Genomic DNA, 14,962 nt, shown 5'->3' with positions numbered 1-14,962 from the left:
TTGTTGTGTTTTGTTCTACCTCCGGTAGGGGTATCTCCACAATTAAAGGACTTTTTGAGGCTCATCCACTAGCCTAACGGTGGTGATACAGCAGTGGTCTAAAGTTTAAAACTTATAAAAAAAAAATCATAAAAAATCAACAATACATGCTACAGCTACCCAGCGCATGCGCGATGCCACATGGTAAGACAGGGGAATGTTCTCGTACCGAAATCTCGCGGTTATTTGTCAGCCCCACTGAGGCACCAAAGCTCAAGGAAAATCAGCGACTGGCACGACGAGAAGGAAATAAGCAGCCCTTTGGGTGAGCTTATTCGGATTTCGGGCGAAAGAAGCATCAACTGCAAAAAATGACCAGTGGGTATCAACATATATTTTGACTGTAAGGCATTTATGTACTTCTGTTGTGGTCATTTCGGTTGCATGTTATCTCTGCTCATCGTAGACATGGCGACTGCCGATGTGGGCCCCGTCTATTTGCTGAAATAGACGTATTTCATGGAATGCAGACGAACAGTGTTGTCTACTTGGGCCATGTATTTTGCATGCTAGTTGGGCCGAATAACAGACCACAACTCAGATGTATATTTAAGCTACAGTTTATGTAATTCAGCTATATTGTAACCTCTCACATGATGATGAAGTAACGTCCGACATTTGTAAACACTGATTGTCCATTGGGTCGCTCTTGTCCAGCAGTTACTCTAAGCCTCGGCCTGCTGAAAGCCATTGATAACAGAGAAATAACACGGATATTGGATATTAACGTTACTCCTGGTTGACACGGTGTTAAGTTCGGTAATTATAGTTATTAGAAATCTGCCTCTGCCCTCGTCATTTATGTCTTTACTCGACCGGTGTGACATTTTAACGGTACTTCCAGAGATGTTGCTGTCCTCTGTCCTCTTGTTCTGGGCTTGATGCTCCACAGCGCCTCCCTGCCACGTCGGCTGCAGACAGATTTGTCACCTTGTTTTTTTTTTCTAAAAATCTGATTTATTTATTTTGTTTGATTATTATTTTTTTTCCTTACTGTCTACCATGCTAATTAAGCACTGCACATTGTGCTACTTTTCTGCAAGACAATAAGAAAATCCCTGCAGTGTTGCTTATGCTTGCTGCTTTGTGTGGCAACTGTTTTATAATGGAGGTGTTCTCAGGGTGTAACTGCTGCTCACACATATGATGGGTTGCTCATTAATGTGCCTTTTGTTCAATAACAGTTTATGTCTTGCCTACGTTGCAGGAGGAAACCAACGTGAGCTTGCTCGTCAGAAGCATGCCAAAAAGCAGACTGACATGGGCAAGGGGAAGAGGAACGAGGATGGGTTGTCTGCTGCTGCCCGGAAACAGAGGTAGGCAGCATCAACGTGAGATGAGATGCAGCGAAACTTAAATGATCCCTGTGGTGCAACTGGATGTTTGCAGCTGTAAAATCACAGCCAAAAATCAACATAGCAAGACTAGATTCAGATCCAGTAGTCTTTTGTTTTTTTTCCACCTAGTGTGTTACAGGCAAGGTGGGCCAATTTTGGCTGGGTTAATTCATTCCCCCTACTGGGCCTACACATTGGATACATAGCCTAGATCCCCATTCAGATTTCATTGTGGCATTAATCTAGGGTTCAGTGGAATGTTTCACACTTCTCTCATCATGCCACGCATAGGTCAGTATGGGCCTGTCTCATAGATGGAGACCACCAGGCTCAGCAACTTTTCAGTTTTGTCACATTGGAAGGCAAGAATGAGTCTTCTGTCAAGCAGGTGTTAACAAAGCAAGACATTTTTTTTCCATGCCAAAAAAATTCTCAAACACCTGTCCTATGATTATCATAGATTCTTGTTGTGATGTGACAGTAAACTCACTGTCCCTCTTGTTAAATTTGAACGTATTGCCCACCAAGGCCAGGTTCTGTATCCCAAAGCTTTTAACTTTTGCCATAACTTATGAAGTAGACGTCCTCTGATATAACTAGTCCCGTGCAAAATATCCACATCACAGTAAATTCAGGCAGACTCCTGGCTTCATTGGTGTTATAACAATTAATTTTGCTTGAGAAAATCTGTCTGTTGAAGAATGATCGAATTGGGGCGGCACTGATATCGGTATGGGGGCCGATACCAGGTTAAGTATTCGGTATAGGTGGAGTGAGCTGATGCCAAGAGATCCGGTACCGTAGGTTGTGCTGGAGCCTGGGGCGCGCGTGTTTCAACTGTTTTAAAAAAACAAAATATCAACAAATAATCAATCAATCCAAAATGTTTTTAAAAATGTGTCTTATGCAGTGATCTGGTTATGAATTATTTTCAGAGGTTGCATAATGTGAAGTACTTGTATCGGTATTCTGTATCGGCAAGTACTCAAAGTTGTACTCGGTCTGAAAAAAATGGTATCGGTGAACCCTTATTATTGAATTCAGGTGTGTGATCAGGAACAGCTTGGGGAGGTGCAGGTTGGGACTGGAAAACCATAATCTTCCACTGGAATGAAAAAGGGAGATGCATGTACGAAAAACATATCCCTGCATGATAGATTTTATTTTTTTGATGTGGCATCAGGCGTTGCATTCAGAATAACTAATTACTCTCAAGTGGCTTTTGACCCATCAGCCAGGGTTGCATGTAATGTTGGTGAATATTTCGCAACTAGCAACTTTGTCAATCCAGGAGGCACCATAACTGTCGAGTGTGGAGGTGTGCCACGCTCATTATCCTGTGTGACTTCTCTGGAAAACAGGTTGAGGGTTAATTCTCAACTCCATGAGCAATTTTGTGTGGAGTATTACTTTTTATACGCATTTTCAAGTTTTTGAATTGGTTATCCATATAGATGCATGTTAACGCTCTGTGTGTGTGTGTGTGCTATAGTTGGGTATATCTTAACAAAGTTTGTTTTCTATCTCGAAATCTCCCGACTCATTCGAATGTTTTGTTTTTTCTTCCTTCCTTCCCCCAAGGGACGCAGAGATAATGCAACAGAAGCAGAAAAAGGCGAATGAAGGGGGGAAAGCACCTGAGAAGAAATAACGTTGCAGTCGGAGATGAGTCCGACTCGGTGTTCAAGATCGTCCCTCATTCAGCATTCTTCCTGATATTTATGAGAATGGATCTTTCATTTTTGTCTAGACTCAAGAATATAGGATCCTACATTCTTCCCTATGGCAAATGACATTGCTTGTTGCTTATTGGAATTGTGTTATTTTACCTGGTGAAATAAAGTCTGAGCAAGTTAGTGGTTCTCCACTCTGGTCCTGCATGTCTCATTCAGAGGAGCATCAGTGGTGTAAGCAGCAGGAGTATGAAGTATGAACAATTCTCAACACAAAGCATCTACATAACGATTGTGTATTTTTGTATCAAAATGTCCCCTGCTGGTTCCAAATAAAATATCTTTTTAGTTCATGCTTGCTCGAGTTATTTTGCGTGTTGGCGTAGAGAAAACAGTTGTTGATTTTTGTTGTATGTTAAATGTCAGTTACATCTTGTAGAATCCTCTTCATGTCATATCAAGTTGTCAAGATTTCGTTTTCTGAAATTGAACATGACAATGGGGATGGAGGAATGATCAGGAAATAAACTTTAATTAGCCGTTTTTCCACTGTGTCCTGGTATCCGGACTATGTCTGTTAGATAATTTCACTTACAATGAGAAGAAATTCTATTAATGGACTGTTCTGCATGTGAAGAGTTGGGGTCAAGCTGTGTTCACAGATTTCATCAGAATTTGAGTTGGCAAGGGTGAAAAAGCAATTACATCATAGGGATAATGTTTGTGTTGGAGCAGCTGTCTTAGCTGTAAACCTTTCACTGAACAGACATCCATACAACAAGCTACAGTTTAATCAGCAGGTTGAATGGCTTCTTTAAACTAGTCTCATCAGAACTAACCTAGCCTAATAACAAAACATGTAGCATTTTGCAATATTTAAATTCTGCTACATGTAATGAAAACTACCTTAATTATGAGAAATAGAGCTAAACAACTAGGGCAGCAGTCTAGTATCTGGTCACCCTAAATAATGAGGTTAGGTTCAAATGAAGTCTTCTCACTTCATATAAAATAGTACTTGGACAAACCCAGCCCAATAAATTAGCACTTCCCAGTGAGATTGTTTGTAGAAAATATGAAACAGAATTTTTTCCAACCATATGCAATGTGTTTACACACTGCAATGCATAAAAGGCTTCATAAGAAAATAAGTTGGCACTGTGCTGTGGACACGGCGCTCTCAGCAAACAAACAATACTTGGATCTATCCAATTTATTTACATGAAGAAAATCTTCACATCGTCAGTACTTTCATGTGAATAACAACGATGCAAGTAAGCGTATGCATAAGCATAAGAAGTGTGATTTAAATGTCGGTCTCTTGGCTAAAGTCTGACTACTTGAAATCTTTCCATCCTCTTTATGAGGGTGTGCCAAACAAAACATCTTGATCTCTGTTCAATCCCATCAATATAATTCTCCTGATTATTGTTTTATTTGTCGTGATATCTCTACAAGTACTTTGAAGAGGATAAAGGGCTGGATTCAGAGATTTGACTTTAATAATGAGAAAAAGGGGAGGCAAAAACAAGAAACACAACACAGACAATGTGGTTACTGATAAAGGCCATGACTGTTATAGTGATTAAGAACTATTCCAATGATTTTGACAAACATCTCCTGACGGTATATAGTGAATGATAGCTTCACAGCTGGTTGACAGCTACAATCCTACACACTGATATGAATAGTCGCTCCCCATTTGAAGTGGTAAGTGTATTTTTTCTTGCAGAGTGGAAAGGCTTTAAAGGCGTTTTTGTAGGTTTTCTGTAGCCAGGCTTGAATAGAGGCTGTGTTGTTGTTCAGCCAGTGCATGTTCACCTGGATCAACTCTAATGAGCTCCTGACAAAGGAGAGGTGCCCAAGTCTCCTCTGTGTCACAAAGAAGTCATAGACCTAGGGTGCAAATTAGACACATACACACACACACACACACACACACACACACACACACACACACACACACACACACACACACACACACACACACACCAGATTTGAGTTATACACCTTTAGATGAAGTAGATATGATGGGTTATGTCTAAGGAAGTTGAACATAAATCACCTCGTCATATTTTTTAGTACAGCTGAAATGGGATGTGGCAGCTGTCACAATGCCAGATAAACAGGATGAATCCAAGGGAAACCTATAAATAAAAGCACAACACAACTTGTTATCAGTGTTAACTTTAGAGCCAGTAGGTTAAATGCTTCGGTTAAGAAAACTGACACCAAATTAAGATAGATAATTGGTCCTTTTTACGCCTCACCCAGACTACCAGTGTAACCCTCCCTGCAAGTGAAAAACCAGTTCAGCCTGAAGCTGGCGTTTGCCAGACAGCCAGCCTGGGCCTGGATAATGGTTGATTGCTTTTATGATGTAAAGATTAACCAGAAACAATTATGAAGTGATGCTTACTTTGCTACTAGCTTGTCCCAATTGTTCTGCAGGAATTTCCACACGATCTCATTGCTCCTGGCTTGACCCGCCAGCTTCTCCACAATAAGGGCAAAGTCCTGGGCTTTGAGTACTTGGTCCTCGAGAGATGCGTTCAACAACCTGATGAAAATGACACTGAACTGAAATATAGCCAAGAAATACCTTGCAAATCAAATTTCTTTATCCATGCCATTGTTTTTATCCCATGTCTAAGAGTCCAGATAGATTCTCAAATAGAGAAGATGCAGATAAAGTAACATGTGCATAATCAGATAAATGGTAAGCTGTACTTGCCACTGTATCTTCTCTCGGTCTTTGGTGTGACAGAGTGCTGTTAGCATGAGGACCTTCTCTTTACTGGATGAGCAGTGGCAGTATTTCTGAAGCAGGTATGTCCACTCTTCATGGCCTCCGCTCATCACGGCCACCTGGAATATCAGGCCCCGCAGACTGGAGGGCAGCCTGCGTCAAGACAAGATGCAACATCACTGGCACACGGCACTCATACAGAGCAAACAGTCCCACAAATTCTTTCATTCATTTTCTCTACCCGCTTAATCCTTTTCAGGGTCATGGGGGACTGGAGTGTATCCCAGCATACACTGGGCAGAAGGCAGGGAGACGACCTGGACCAGTCCCCAGTCCATCACACTCTCGCATTCAAATCTATGGGCAATTTACAGACTCCAGTCCACCTGACCTGCATGTCTTTAGAGTGAGTCACCGCATTGCCCCGAGATAAACACATTTCATAACTGAACTGCTAAAATCAGTGTTTTCTTTTAAGTTGCTTCTTACAGACAGACTTTTATATAATTTGTTTTTTTTACCTATGTTATTTACCTGCTGTGTTCTTCTGATTTTTTAAATTGATGTCTGGTATTTTTATTGTTTATCTTATTGGCTTTTATTAATTGTTGCTTTATTGTCTTTAAAGCACTTTGCAACCCAATTTGAAAAGTGGCATACACATAAAATGTATTATCAAATTTAATAGTATTCCCTAAACGAATACATCTTGTATTAACAGTAAAATGCTCTTTATGGAAGTCATAACATTGGTCGGTCATGGGCAAGATACATTTTTCTTTCTCTGCTTCTTGTGTCTTGTAACACTGGGGTCTGCTAAATTTAATAAAACACATCTGTGATAATAATGTTGTTGTGACATATTCACCACCAGGTGGAAGCATACGCCAAGATGGAAAAAAAATGGTGTTCTTCCTGATGAATATTGGTATCAGATTTGAGGGAAATGTACAGCAGAAAAATTTGGTTTTGATTGATTTGGTTATGTTATGCAATCGTATTTTGTTTATACTATTGTATTCTCCTCGCTAAGCCAAACATGAGCACACACACAGTATCCAGGGCTATGGGTTAATGTGAGATTTAAAGATCTCTTGAAGTGAAAAAATGACTTTTTTGAGTTGTTTGGTGTTGTACATCAATAGAAGATACTCAAACCCTGTAAACGTGTAATTGAATGGCATCTTAGACTGGAGGTAGAGGCTGACTAATAATAGTAGGTTGCCAGTTCGAACCACAGCACCTAAAGGAGAGCATATAGTGTAGCTGTGAGCTAGTGAGGGTGGCCAGTATTTCATCTACAGATCCCACCATCACTGTCAAAGGGCAAATGAGCAAGGTGCTGAATCCCAATCTGCTCCAAGGCTGATGGACTATGGACTGTGCATGACTCTGTACTATAATCCTGGTTGCTTTGTATAAATTAGTAAATACAGTAATGATCTTCATTTCAGGATATGACACAGGATAACCGTACAACACAGGCCACAAAATTCACTGGAATCAAGACTAGCAGAAATATGACGTTTCCTGTAGATGTGCTATCGGTGCGTTTTGATGACTCATCCTGGCAAGCTTGATGGGCTCTGGGCTCCTTTCCAACGTCATCTTGAACGCAGATTAACAGACTACTGATTTCAGCGAGAGCACACAATGCTCCCAGTAAGTTAAAGCAAGCAAAGTGTCGTGATCAAATCTGTTTGACTGTAACCACACTTCATCACTGCTCCTTTGTTTTTCATTGACACTTCCTCAAACACTGTTGCTGTCATTAGGTATTTGGCCAGCGCTGCCACCATGATGCACAACAGTCAACTCAAACAGCTCCCAGCCATATTTGTGTTTTTATCATCATTAATTCAGCTGTGATTTCATTGCATGAGGTGTTAAAAGTCTTCAAAGGAGTTTTGATTAGCAGCATCTGCCCACCAATTAAGTTTGGGGTTGTAAAATTGTGGAACCCCAGCATTTAAATGCATGTAGCTAGGGTTGTAGGGTTTTGCTCTGGTCTCAGTCTTGACTTGGTCTCAACGCCCTTTGAACCTGGCCTTGAATCAAACTTAACTGGACTTGGTCTTGGATTTGACTTGGACTCAACCTAGGTGATGTTGACGACAGTACAGCATGTAGCACTGCAATGCTGCTGCCTTTCCAAAAGGAATTGCTTAGAAAAACCTGCAGTGCTAATGCAGGATAAATGGCGGGTGGCAGCAGGCAGCTACCATTTTCAACAGCTATTAGAGCTGTTATAGCTCTAATAGCTATTTAGATATTCAGAAGTGAAAATTTCAGAAAATATGAAGTCCTCTAAAATGGAAATATAGTACAAGCAATAGTACAAGCAACAAAAGGTTTCTCAAAACTGTTTGCCACCCCAGCGAGCTTACAGGTAGTCTCCATCTTTGGCCATCCAGAAGTGGAAGAGACGCAGGGCTTCCTGTTCGGAGGCTGGTGAACGATCTGTTCGCACCGCCACCTCCAGCAGCTTCACCCTCCGGATCTGAACTGACAGAGACCCGGCATCCTCCCAGCGCTGTGCACCGGCCTGCCTACCCAAGATGGCCCACAGGTGCTCCTGCATAGACGCAAAGAGAGTACATCTTTGAAAAGGGAGGCAAAAAGGTGGGGCATGCTGTTGAAATTAAGGAAATATCACACAGGCACTTAACCTGCTCAAAAATTGCTGTTGTAGAGCCTTAGTGTTATAACTGTGTTCCTCAAACAAAAAGAGGAGCATGTATTGCAGATATTTTGCAGTGTTCAGCTGGCCAATGAGCTGCTGATCTGCTTATTTACACCCAATACGCTGCGTGTCTGCCTACTGAAATCCAGTGAACTCGTATGTTCCCTTTTCAGATTACAGGAAGCATAATTAAGGCGCCAATTTTGCTGAATACTGATGAGCTGCAGATACAGAATCAGGAAGAAAATCAAGAAAAAGTTGTGTAAAATCAAATCAAAAAGTCAAATCATATCTATTATTATCCATGAACCTTTTTACACTATAAGTATGGGGTTCTTAGAGCTTTGGATAGATCTCACTTAATTTCTACCATAAGGCCCAGCAGACCAGCTCTGGTTTACCTAGCACAACCCGCTGCTGCTCCTACAGGAGGGGGAGCAAAGAAGAGCTGAGTGGTGATGAGAGATGCAGAAAGCAAAGAAAGGGAGTAGTCAGCTAATCTAATTAAAGTCATACCATAAGCCCTATCTCTTTATGCCTTATCTGCTGCATTTGTTGAGATGTGGGAGTATTAGGTAAAGTGCGTTGTTGCAGCAGAGCTATCGCCAGGGAGAAGACTGTATGAAGGAGGACAGCTTCCTCTTTGTTATTACACTACTGAATTATCACACTATTGAATATTGCATGGGCCGGCGTTTCAAAGTACAGCTTTAAGAGAAAATGGGCAATGACGCATCAGCTTGCCTGCTTGTCTACCCAAAATGCCCTTCAAGTTTCAGAGAAGAAAAAAGAGGACAAGAGAAGAGGAAAAGAGGGGTCAAAGAAGGCCAGAATAGGACTGGGACTGATATATTAGGGGATATGCAGAATACCAATAAAGGGAACTGATTTAAAGGCAAGCGCCATTCCCAATCCACTTTGCACTTAGGGAGACTTGATAACACTGAATCTGCATGGGAAGTCTCTAGGAATCAACCCAAAGAAGGCACTGGAGCACTGGAACGCTGAATCTGCATCAGTAATAAGCTTCAGTATACATCCAGGGATGGATGGATGTCCTAAGATAGAGTTTGAGGCGTTTTGCTTCGTCACTTTCTAATCTAGTATAGTTAATACTGAAAATAATAGGGTTTAGGCTTCAGTAGGCTTGGGGTTTTATAACTATTCTGTTCTCTCCAAGATACGTCAGTTTACAGGACAGAGGATCAGGTCTAGATACGGTACCCATGAATTAGAAAGTCAGCAGCCAACAGTACAGGAGGATCTCCAAGGTGTGAGTCTCTGTATATATTTAACCCTCTGTCTCCCCTACCTGTTGCTGTAAACGTGGAATTTCCTGCCTAGCTCCCTACTTTGAAGTATCGAATAAAGCCAAAAATGCATACAAATAATCTTTAAAAAAAAATAGTAATGTGTTCTTCACCAACTTGCCTGATTGGAGGCTACATACAATATACTTTTACCTTGAGAAGTCGAGTGATGCAGTGTTCTCCTCTGAAGGAGAATTTGATAATCATGTTCATCATGTGGTTGATAAATACAGTGATGGGTAAGTATTCCTCCTCTTTCATCAAGAACGTGCTGAGGGTGAAGGCATCACAGTACTTTAATGATCCTTGTCTGTTGACATAAGAAGGAATAAATCTTTTAAACACTTGCACAGCAGCAGCCATTTCAATAATGACTACACAGTGAATAATGGATGTTATAAAAATAGATAGCTCTGATCTAGCCCTCTAATTGGTCGATAGTCATGATGTATACCCGGTATACTATAATGGCTTATCATGGCAACTGTCTCTTCATACTGTAATTCAATTTATTATAAATAATGTTGGGACAATGGGAAAATAAATAAATTAAAAACTGCTACATTAATTCTGCCCAGGTATCAGGCATCCCGCTGCATTATGTCTCCGTCTGGCTGAACATTAATATGATTTTATGTGTGTAGATATTGAATTATACAATTTTGAATTTAATGTCACACCAATATATAATTCTTTATCAACACTGAGAGTTTAATATGACTGCAGAAAAACCATTACAAACCACTCTCAAGCCAATTATGTCAGACATTTTTCTACTTACACATCTGACACATACCAGGACAAACTGCCATATTCCTATTCAGACCTATAGGATATCTTCACATTGGTTCCATGTTTTGCGGTCATGTGTGTATGTGAAAAGAAATCTACTACTGCTCTTTTTTTTTCAGTCTTGCACCTCTCTAACTCCTTACCACTGGTTGCTTGTTATTCTATATTTGCACTCACTGTAAATGCCTTAAATGTAAAAATGTGTGTGTACGTGTGTGGTTGTGTGCATGCATGCGTGAAAGTCTCTGCGTGCTTGTGTGTGTGAGTGCCTGTGTGTGTGTGTGTGTGTGTGTGTGTGTGTCTGTGTACCTGGCCAGATGAAAAGCGTCATCGACCAGTCCAGCCCTGTCAGCCGGGCCGAGGGCCGGCTGGCTCCCCTGCAGCTGTGAGTGCAGCCGTCCCAGCGTGCGGCTGTCATAGGACACCCGGTAGAATCCAGTGGAGTTCACGTTGGCTTTGATCCACACCGCATCCTCTGGGAGCTCGATCACCTCTGATGGGTCAGAGAGAGGCTGGATGACTATATTCTCTATATTCATTAAAGGGGAAAATACAACCCTAAAACTGAATATGTGATTCTGGTGATCCGGGGGAATTCATGTAATAGTTGTGAACTTTTCTCCCAAAAGGAGAAACCAGAGAATCCTGCTGAGCTGCTCAGTCTGTGATGAATCAGACTGACTTTGGAGTCATTGGGTATTTTTGAGCTTTTACATCAAACTGAGCTCCATTTCATCATTGCGCTAGCAGCTATGAATGAGAAAATATTCCCATATCAGCATCATAATCACTTTAATTTGCCAAGTATAAAGGACACACACAAGGACTTTGACAGTTCAATACAGGATTGACACACACAGGGCAAAATTAAACCTCACATATAGTGCAGACAAGACCTAGACTATACACAAACACCACAAATAAATAAAGTAAAATCCCCCTGGGTAATATGTGTGTGGTCTCCCTTTCTGAACTGATGTGAACAAGATCATAGGAATACCATATGAATTCTGTTTCTGGGTATATTTTCCATATAATGTGGAGAGATTTCAAGTGATTACAAAATGAGTTAATATCATCATCCGACGAGGATTTAAATTATATGTGTACACCTAGTTTTGAAGAGAGGTGAGGTGGTGTGTGACAAGTTGGGTCAGATTGATATAGAAGATCTTGCAGTTCCTTTCACTGACAATGAAAAGCAAATCTGTTTTTCAATTTCACCATCAACGAACCGTTGCCATGAAATATGCAATGCAATCACGGGACCGAAATGCAAGCTGACTGTAATTGTTTTCAAGGCTGGAGCAAACAAAAGACACTTTTCACAGCACAGTGATTTGTTAATAATGAATACCAAATTACCTTCTTTGCTCTTCATCAAATGGCTGATGACAGCGGATGAGCTACTGGTGTAGAAAGTAAATGGGATCTGCCACACGGTGCTAACGTCAACAGAGAGAGAACAGACATTGGGATTCAGCGAGCCTCAGAGAGAGAGAGAGAGAGAGAGAGAGAGAGAGAGAGAGAGAGAGAGAGAGAGAGAGAGAGAGAGAGAGAATCAGAGAAAGGGAGAGAATGCTACAAGGGGATTGTGCAGGTTTCTTTTTGTTTTAATTACCCCGTGTCATTCTGAGGCAAGATGGTGAATAGATTCTGTTGCAGGTGGATGTGAGTCTCCCGGACAGTCACTGTCACCACTGGATACCCCGTCTGTGTTATCCATGTGTCCATCAGGCTTTTCACACCTATGGTCATGTTACTCCTCTGGGCAGTCTGTGAGGGAGAGAGGCCTGTTATTCCTGTTGGCAGCTGAGCTGTGGCACAGCAGGGGTGCTGGGCATCAATAAAGTGAGATTTAATCTCAGTATTCTGTCATGTTCCAGGTTCACTCCTGGGCCTGTTTCAGGATCAGTTCCAGTAGGAGTTAAAACATGAATGGCTCTTATTTGCATATTTATATATCATATTATATGGGCACAGCAGCTAAATGAATGAACCACTGTGTCTGAGGCTCAGTAGAGTACGGATCCTGGGATCAGTTTTGGCATTTATCCACTAATTGTTAGAGAAAATGCGTGTAGGACTTTCTCATTAGTGCAATTTGGCGAAATAAGTTGTAATTACATATCCTGATGCAAGCACAAAAACAGACTCTCTCTGTTTCAGGCAGCAGCCCCAGTGACCCTGCTTTGTTCTATCAATTGGTAATTTCTCAGGCTCAATTCCCCACCAAAAATCCCTCCTTGTAGGTTTTCTTGTTAGTAAATTGTGCATCAAAAACAGCGGGGAGGGGAAAACCTGCTTTTAGACTGCAGCTCAGAGGGGATAGAGAATATAACACTAATAGCACAATTTGACAGTGATATATTTAGAGAAATGCTTACATGGGTAAGGATTTAAGGTGAGGATTACGGAGGGGAAAAGGTAGTCACAGCAGGGCTCAGACATTTAAAACGGGACAGGCAGACAGTACCTCGGTCATGGCTCTCCACAGATCATCAGGCTTGGCGCTGTCGTAGCGGTGCTCACTCAGATAGTGGCGGATCCCACCCATAAACACAGAGTCTGACAGGTAGGAGTGCAGCATGCCAATGACAGCAGCACCCTGAAACAGAGGGAGGAGGACTCTTCTTCTCTTCCTGCTGTTAGTTATCCTTGAAAAACACTGGAGACTACAAAGCAGTACCTCAATACAGAAAACATCAAAAGACGAGTTTATTTCATTCCATTTAACATTCATTTAACCAGTCAGGCCAATTAGTCAACAGCAAATTCCAGTGCCAGCCTGGCTGTAAGTGGTGGAGTTTGTGTACCAAAACTGATCTTGATAAGACTTAATTAAACCCCAATGGTATTTTTATGTGCTTATTTGCTTTCACTTTTATGTTTGCCCACTTAGATTTGAAAAAGCTATCAATGTGACTTCATCACAAAGAAATCAGAGTTTCCTTTCACTGACTTTGTTTGCTTCCATCAGTAAGCACCACCCTTCAGCAGGCGATGTGTATCAATCCATACCTGTGTGCACCCATATTAGTCCTGGCTGTTGCTTTAACAGAGACTTGTTCATGTTAACAAGTCTAAAGTTGTGACCTATTACACTGGAATCATGTTTGTTTAAGCCTTGGCTGCAACACTGTTTTTTAAGTAATTTAGCCTGGGATTATGCTTATAGTTGATTATTGATAATGAGAAAAGTAACAAATTGAGATATAGGGCATAAGACTGCCATAGCACAAATCAGCTTCTGAACTGCTGAGTGAGCTGTTTCATTAATCTATTGTTGTTGAGACCAGTGGTTTAGTTTAGAAATGATTGGGTATTTTTTTACTCAATAATGTAATCAATTGTTTTTAACACAGCCTGTTGTTCTGGGGGCAATGTACATATTCAAATGGGAAATGACTACTTGACAACGTGCCTATTCTCACCCTTTTTTCTCTAATCTCCAAGAATTTTGTTAGAGCGTCCAAGCTCTGTCTCTCCCAGGTGCAGTTACATCATATCCTGTGTGTTAGTAAATGTTAGTGTGAAACCTTGTTGTGGGAGACCACATCAAACGTGTGTCTGATCTGTGTGGAGTCACGGACAGGGAGGGACACGGGTTGGGACACGGGGTGAGAGGTCAACATGGAGTCTCTGTCCAGAGCGGCGAACGTGTTCAGCAGCAGATGCTGGTTATCCTGAAACACACACACACACACACACACACACACACTGAGTTTGAATAATACTGGACAGAAATATTACAGCCTGCTCTTACTCTGAATTCTACTGATAGTGCAAGGTTTTAATATGAACAGAGCAGAACAGAACAGAACAGAACAGAACAGAAAATGTGATGGAAATGTTTCTTTGACACGTAGGCGTAAAACAGTAAGATAAGTCAAAGGCAGACACGCTGTATAAAGGATGAAGCTGAAGGTTATTGATTACATTGTTGCTTTGGTAAACAGGCCTGAAAACAGTAAGAAAAATGAATCATGTCTCCAGCTGCCTGCAGCTCTCCTCACTAGTCTAACATGCCCTTGTCGAGGGCAGAAATGAATGCCAACCAAATTAGTTCAGGTAATTGGCACTGTGAGTTGGCTCCCTGATGGGAGAACTTGAAAAGAAACATGGCTTTCCTTAAAAGTGTCTGTAGCTGTAAATGTCATGATTTAGCCTCAATTAAGCTGTCCCAAACAAATTTAGAAAATCAGGGGGTGAAAGTCATTCATCAGAGATGTTCTCACAGCACCTCAATCCAGGAAACTGCATCATTATGCTTAATTAAATCAAGAAATATGCAAAAAAAAAGAAAAAAAAAAAAATCTGGTATGCATACCCCCTGAGGGATATGTTTTTTTAAATCTTAAACATGTGATTTATTTATC

General features: G+C 41.2%; 2 protein-coding genes and 1 long non-coding RNA gene across 3 annotated transcripts; 1 reads left to right on the top strand and 2 right to left on the bottom strand.

Moving 5' to 3' along the window:
* Positions 1 to 227: 227 nt before the first annotated feature.
* serf2b (small EDRK-rich factor 2b) lies at positions 228 to 3,402 on the top strand. Its single transcript, XM_071911052.2, has 3 exons — positions 228 to 357; positions 1,247 to 1,355; positions 2,958 to 3,402. The coding sequence occupies exons 1-3, from the start codon at positions 351 to 353 to the stop codon at positions 3,025 to 3,027; spliced, it is 186 nt and encodes a 61-aa protein (XP_071767153.1). The 5' UTR covers positions 228 to 350; the 3' UTR covers positions 3,028 to 3,402.
* A 1,017-nt stretch (positions 3,403 to 4,419) lies between these two features.
* On the bottom strand, positions 4,420 to 5,586 carry LOC139920937 (uncharacterized). The gene is made up of 3 exons (XR_011785070.2): positions 5,469 to 5,586; positions 5,115 to 5,196; positions 4,420 to 4,945 (listed from the first exon to the last, which is right to left on the bottom strand). It is a non-coding gene; the product is annotated as an uncharacterized LOC139920937 (long non-coding RNA).
* Positions 5,587 to 5,659: 73 nt separating this feature from the next.
* LOC139920931 (endoplasmic reticulum aminopeptidase 1-like) lies at positions 5,660 to 14,218 on the bottom strand. Its single transcript, XM_071911037.2, has 9 exons — positions 14,123 to 14,218; positions 13,060 to 13,191; positions 12,205 to 12,359; positions 11,949 to 12,028; positions 10,893 to 11,076; positions 9,945 to 10,101; positions 8,186 to 8,373; positions 5,780 to 5,951; positions 5,660 to 5,698 (listed from the first exon to the last, which is right to left on the bottom strand). Exons 1-9 carry the CDS (start codon positions 14,216 to 14,218, stop codon positions 5,660 to 5,662), a joined length of 1,203 nt encoding a protein of 400 aa, XP_071767138.1.
* Positions 14,219 to 14,962: the final 744 nt, after the last annotated feature.

The sequence above is a fragment of the Centroberyx gerrardi genome, chromosome 1 (genome assembly GCF_048128805.1).
Source record: "Centroberyx gerrardi isolate f3 chromosome 1, fCenGer3.hap1.cur.20231027, whole genome shotgun sequence".
Lineage (NCBI taxonomy): Eukaryota > Metazoa > Chordata > Actinopteri > Beryciformes > Berycidae > Centroberyx > Centroberyx gerrardi.
This window is presented reverse-complemented; position numbering and strand designations above follow the sequence as displayed.